A 6485-nucleotide genomic window follows, 5' to 3' on the forward strand; every position below is an offset into this window, starting at 1 on the left:
AAAATACTGGACCAAAGCATAACAGAAGAGCAGCAGAGCAAATTCTAAATTCCACATCTCCATATCTGGTATCAAAGGTCTTCTCAGCTTTCCAACACCTTTTGGCTTTTTTTTTTTTTGTCTGAAACACACTTCCTTTTCTGGGGTAGTTCCATACCCAGTCTCTAGCTCTTGGTGTCAGGTATCCCACAACTCTGATATCTCCAACGTCTTGGAGTCTTCAATACAATCTAGGCCTGGCTTTCATAGCTTAATGCAATGACCCTTCTGAGCCTCTAGGCAGGCACACCACTGACACATCGCTGGCCTCAGGGATCTCCTAACCACAGTATGAGAATCCACACTTCCCTTATACTCTTGATTCTAAAGCCAGAACATGTGGCCAAAGCTGTCAAGTTCTTCCGGTTGCTGGGCCTAAAATGTGGCCCCGTTGCTCAAATAAATTTTCAACACCTTAAAAGTTTTCTTAGAGTTTCCTCAATAATTTTCTTTAATAATTTTCACAAGTTGGAAACTTAGCTGGGTGGCTTCTTTCCATGAAGTCACCATTCCTTTCATTCCACTTAGCATCAGCTTCTTCTCTAAAATTTTTATTTCCTTGAGCAATGGTCTTAGTTCCATTGTATTTCCTGGTGCTCCTTTTCACCTCAAACATTACTTTGTATATATTTCCTTTCTCAGCTTTTTCCTTTTCATTACAGATCTGCATAAGTGCAGCTACAATGACTGACTGTATGAGACAGCCAATATTAGGCTGTCTCAAAAATCCCCTCTGTCAACACCATTAATATAAACCTCTTCAATTTAGCCTCAGATAATTTTTTTTTCAGATAAAGGCAAAAAGTATCCACATTCTTAGCCAAAATATCACAAGGATGTCTAGGCCACTTATTAATATTCCTCTCCTCTGAAACTTCTTGAGATGGGCTATTATTATTTACATTGATCTCAGTACAATTGCCTACCATGTTTCTAATAGTATAGCTCATTAAAACTGCTTAAGACATTCATCTGCTTTACTCATTCAAAATCCAAAATCCACATCTGGCAACAAAAACATGATCAAGCCTTTCACAGCAATGTCCTGTTCCCTTGTGCTAGCTTCTGTTTTAGTGAGCATTCTATTGCAGTGAAAAGACACTATGATCAAAGCAAGTCTTATAAAAGAAAACAATTAATTTGGAACTTACTTAAAGTTTTAGAGGTTTAGTCCCTTATCGTCATGTTGAGGGAGAATGGCAACATACAGGCAGACACAATGCTGGAGAAGTAGCTGCTGTGGTGATATATTGTGTACCCTAATAAACTTGCCTGAGGATCAGAGGACAGAGCCAGCCACTAGATTAGACAGAGAGGTCAGGCAGTGGTGGTACACACCTTTAATCCCAGCCTTTGAGATCTCATGCCATTGCTTGGGAAGCACACACACTGAACTAGCCTACCCCAGTAATCAGATTGGTGAATACCCTATCATCACAGAGCCTTCATCCAGTAACTGATGGAAGCAGATGTAGAGATTCACAGCCAAGCAACAGGCTGAGCTCCAGGAGTCCAGTTGAAGAGAGGAAAGAGGAATTATATGAGCTAGGGGAATCAAGATCTTGATGGGGAAATCTACAGAAGACAATCAAACCAAGCTAGTGGGAACTCATAACTTTAGACCAACAACTGTAGAGCCTGCATGGGACTGGACTAGACCCTCTACATAAGTGTGGCATTTGTGTAGCTAGGTCTGTTTAAGGGGCCCTGGCTGTTGTACCAGGATCGGTCCCTGGTGCATGAGCTGTCTTTTTAGAGGCCATTACTTATGGTGGGATACCTTGCACAGCCTTGATGCAGGGTAAGGGGCTTGGAACTGCCTCAATTGAATGTACCAGACTTTGCTGACTTCCCATGGGAGGCCTTACCTTCTTGGAGGAGGGGGTGGTGGTGGGTTGGGAGAAGGGTTCAGGGGGAGCAGGAAGAGGGATGAGGGGGGAACATGTAGTTGGTATGTAAAATGAATAAAAGAATTCTCAATAAAAAAAGAAATTAAGTTGATGTGCAATCAACCATAATCTTGTACAGACAGCAGTTGGAGCTGAGTCAAGCATAGTAGGGACATTTCCTTATGCAATTTTGCTTGTCATCAAGTGTCACACAGAGGTTTTAGGAAACCATACATTGCTCATGGGTTTGGTTATTGACAGTGGTTTTGAGGATCCCAGGGTGCACCCTAGAATGATGAGTCCCTTTGTATTTTGTTTGGATAAAGAGGGTTAAGTGATTTGTTTCAGTATGTGTGAGGTTAATGTAGGATAGGATAATAGGGGAGATGGACATCACTTCCATTCATAACTCAGACTGATGACTTTGTCACAGTGACTATAAAACATTGTTAATATAATTGAAAGAGACAATACATTCAAAGTATTATATTTTTCTAGAAATTAAAACTAAATTATATGTAAAAGAGATATTTTTCTGATAAAATATAGAATGTCAAAAGAAATTTCATATATGGTAAAGAAAGTCTTTTGTAATTAGGACTCCAATAAATACACCAAAGGAAATCTTTAATAGAAAAGTGATTTCTTCCACAATTATAGTCAGTTCCATATGCTTCACTAGACAGTGATGGGAACATTCACCTGCACATAGTTATAGGTAATACTTTTCTGACCTGCAGATTGGCTGACAGATATACATGAATTATTGTTACGTTAACTGTTCCCATGGAGAAAAAAACAAAAAAATACTTACTCAAACCAGATAGATGTCGGGCAGTGGTGGTACAAGCCTTTAATCTTAGCACTTGTGAGGCAGAGCCAGATGGATCTCTGCAAGTTCAAGGCGAGCCTGGACTGCATAGTGAGATCCAGGACAAGCACCAAAACTACACAGAGAAATCCTGTCTTGAAAAACAAAACAAACAAACAAAAACACCAAACAAACAAAAGATAGACAACCAAAGGAAGACCAAAGTAATTCCACCAATGAACCAGTGGGTTTATTGGGATTACTTATTTATAGGAGCACAGAGGAGTCAAACTTGCTATAGCCCAGAAAGCTCTCATTCACCAAAGCTGTAGTTCTAATGCTGTAGTTTCACATGTAGTTTGCATGCAGTTGACATTGGTTTCCCTATTGTTTGTCTCACTACTAGAATGACTGTCTTGGAAACTATATGTGAATTTACATTTATAGCTCATATGCCTTCTCCATTTGTTTATTTATTTTCATACTTTTGCAAATGAATACAATAAGAGTTAACAAATGATTAAATATAGAATCTTACCATGAAAATGACCAATCCTTTCAGAAAAAATATATTGCTCAAATGAAAACAACTTTATCACAAAAGAAAAGATACTTGTACTGTGGCTTTATATGTTAGTTTCATATAATCTAATTTTTCTGAACATAGAAAAAAATCAGCATTAATCTGAGTGTCTATTTACTAGGGGAAATATGAATATCTACCCTTATCTTTCTAAAGTCAAAAATGGCAAAATTTGCTTGTAACTCATGAGGCACTTATATCATTGACAGATACTTTAAAGTGTTCAGTGAAATGAAAACCCTAGGCGGAGATTTTGCTGCAACCTCTTCAGAGCACACTTGACATCCGTGTTCTTCAGGCTGTAGATCACAGGATTAAACACTGGAGCTAACACAGTGTAGACCACAGAAAAAAGCCTGTCTGTAACTGATGGTATGTGGGAGGGTAGCTTCACATAGACGAAGCAAGCAGTAGCAAGGAAAACAGTGAAAACAGTGAGGTGGGGGATGCACGTGGAAAATGCTTTGGACTGACCTTTAGAAGTAGGAATCTTAAGCACGGTGGAGAAAATGTAAAAGTAAGAGATCACCACACAGATAAAGCAAGATACACCCACATAAACACCAATTCCAAGACTTGAATAAATGACCACAAGTGTTTTGGAGCATGAAATCCTTAGCAATGAGGGAATATCACAAAAAATCTGCGGAATCATGTTGGAACCACAGAAGGGCATGGAAAATGTGCCAGCTGTATATATGACTCCAATTATTACCCCAATAGCCCAGGAAACACCTGCCATAAGGACACAGGTGCCACCATTCATAATGGCATCATAGTGTAGAGGGCTGCAAATGGCAACATAGCGGTCATAGGACATGGCAGTCAGGACAAACACTTCTCCTGCTACAAATGAAGTCATTAAAAATACCTGGAAGACACAACCAAGAGTGGAAATGGAATTGTTGTGAGTTAGGCTATTGACAAAGAAATTTGGAATAGGAACAGACACAAAAAGAGTATCCAGCAAAGACAAATTCTTCAAGAAGAAGTACATGGGTGTTTGAAGCTGCAGATCAAAGGTGGTGAGAGTAATGATGATCAGGTTACTTATTACAGCTGCCATGTACATCACTAGGAAGAGCACTCCACATAAAGTCTGTAGCTCATGGATGTCAGAGAACCCCATGAGGATGAATCCAGTTATTGCAGTGACATTGGGCATACTGGATTCTTTTCAGGCTCTTCAAGAGTAAAGAAAAAAAGTTATTAAAAATTGGCATCACACAAATGATAATACTGACATACAGAAATGCTCAGTGGAAAGGAGTCAAGATACCACACTTAAGGCACAAATACATTTCCAAAACGTCATTTCTTTCTCCTTTCCTCTCATAATCTTACCTTCTCTCTCTCCCTCTCTCTCTCTCTCTGTATTCTCTGTATTCTCTCAGTGTGTCTGTCTTTCCATCCTTCTCCCTTCTCTTGCTCACTTCTCTCTGACTTTCTTCCCGACTCTCTCTGTCTCTCTGTCTCTGTCTCTCTGTTTCTCTCTCTCCTTTAATTGTCCTTAAGGCTCTCTATATGCTAACCACATTCTATAATTGAGCTATAAAATCTTAACTCTCACCATTTTAAAATAAAGTCTGAGTAGCATGAGCAATGTGTGATATAAATTACCGTTATTTTTAAGTAAGTAGTCATAATTAGTCTAGGAAGAACTTTTGTGGTTTGGAGAGGTCTTGTTTCCATTTAAGTGTTAATTTGTTGTTTTTTATGAATACTGAGTCTATTTCAGCAAGCTATAAGAAATAATTTTGAATGTTTGAACAACAGAGGCATGATAGATTGATATAAAGATATGTCTAAATATATTTCAATATGGTAAGTACATTACCACATATAATACAAAATTACTGTGCACTAGTACACAGTAATAAGCAAAGGAAAATGCAGAAAAATAAAATACATAAAAGCTAAAAATAAAACGTGGGTTTCACTTAGCTCTGCAACCACAACATTGCATTTGTATTAGATAGCTATCAGTTTGGGTAATAGAAATTGGATAAATTTGCTGAGCATTTCTGTCAACTTTTCTCTTAACAATCTTCATCAATAATTCTTAAGAAAATAATAATGGGGTTTTAGATACTACTTTACCTAAAACTACAGCAAATGCCCAATGGAAAGCTAATGGTAAGAGAAAAGCTTTACATCTCTCCAATAGTTTCCTTTGAATTTGATTTTCTTAATCTTTAAGACAAATTGTTGCTCAACTTGGAGGATAAGCATGGTGTTTTTCTCAAGCCAGTATAATCTCTTTTTAAGGATGAAAAAATAACCAGGATATTTACAATTTATGAACTTCCATATTTTACATCATGTATTCCATACTATAAAGGACCACCAAGTAATCATCATTCATTTCCTTGCTTCAACAGTGGAGGATTGTAGGCAAGTGACTCACTCCTGAGGCTGACCCCATGAGAAGTGATCAATATTAACGAGGAACAAATATCAGTATTCTAAATGATAAAACAACTTGCAAAGCAAATAAAGCATCTAATAACACTCCCCTTTCAATTAAACAGGTGTTGCCTCTCTAAGCAAAGTCAACTGTAATTACCTAGACACAGCTGAGACTGTATGATCAGACTGAGATAATAATAAACCAGAGCACAATCTGACAGAGTAGTTTTTATGTTTTTTCCCTGTTTAATCATGGAGTTCTTATGAGTACTTCTGAAGACAAGGCTATTCAATACAATTATATTTACTATGTTCCTTTCTCACCTTTCACTATTATGTTCAATGTTTGATTTCTGTGGAGATCAACTATTCCTAATATACTGTGACTTTCTAAAGCCAGAATTCCAGTTGCATAGGATTCCTTATTTTCTTGTATATTTTATCATGCCATATTTTTTGTAATTCACTTTTAAATATTACCTGATATGTCCTGATGCCACTCAAATGGGTTTTTTTGTGCACACTATATTATTTACTAGGTTAAAATTAATTCCATAATTCTGAGGGGTAGAGTGTTTGTGTGTATGTATTTGTGTTTGTGTGTGTGTGTGTGAGAGAGAGAGAGACAGAGACAGAGACAGAGAGGGAGAGACTAATATAGAGAATATGGGAGCATCTTATTCTCTACAGGAGGCAAAGAAAAGAATATACAAGCATGTACATATATTCTATTAAATAACAAAAATCTTCAGAT

The 6485-nt window shown here is 37.5% G+C and overlaps 1 protein-coding gene across 1 annotated transcript; it reads right to left on the minus strand.

Annotated features, from left to right (window-relative positions):
• Positions 1-3545: 3545 nt before the first annotated feature.
• Positions 3546-4487, minus strand: LOC114689227 (olfactory receptor 14A2-like). The gene has a single exon (XM_028863599.1). The coding sequence runs from the start codon at positions 4485-4487 to the stop codon at positions 3546-3548; it is 942 nt and encodes a 313-aa protein (XP_028719432.1).
• Positions 4488-6485: the final 1998 nt, after the last annotated feature.

Source organism: Peromyscus leucopus, chromosome 1 (genome assembly GCF_004664715.2).
Source record: "Peromyscus leucopus breed LL Stock chromosome 1, UCI_PerLeu_2.1, whole genome shotgun sequence".
NCBI classification, from domain to species: domain Eukaryota; kingdom Metazoa; phylum Chordata; class Mammalia; order Rodentia; family Cricetidae; genus Peromyscus; species Peromyscus leucopus.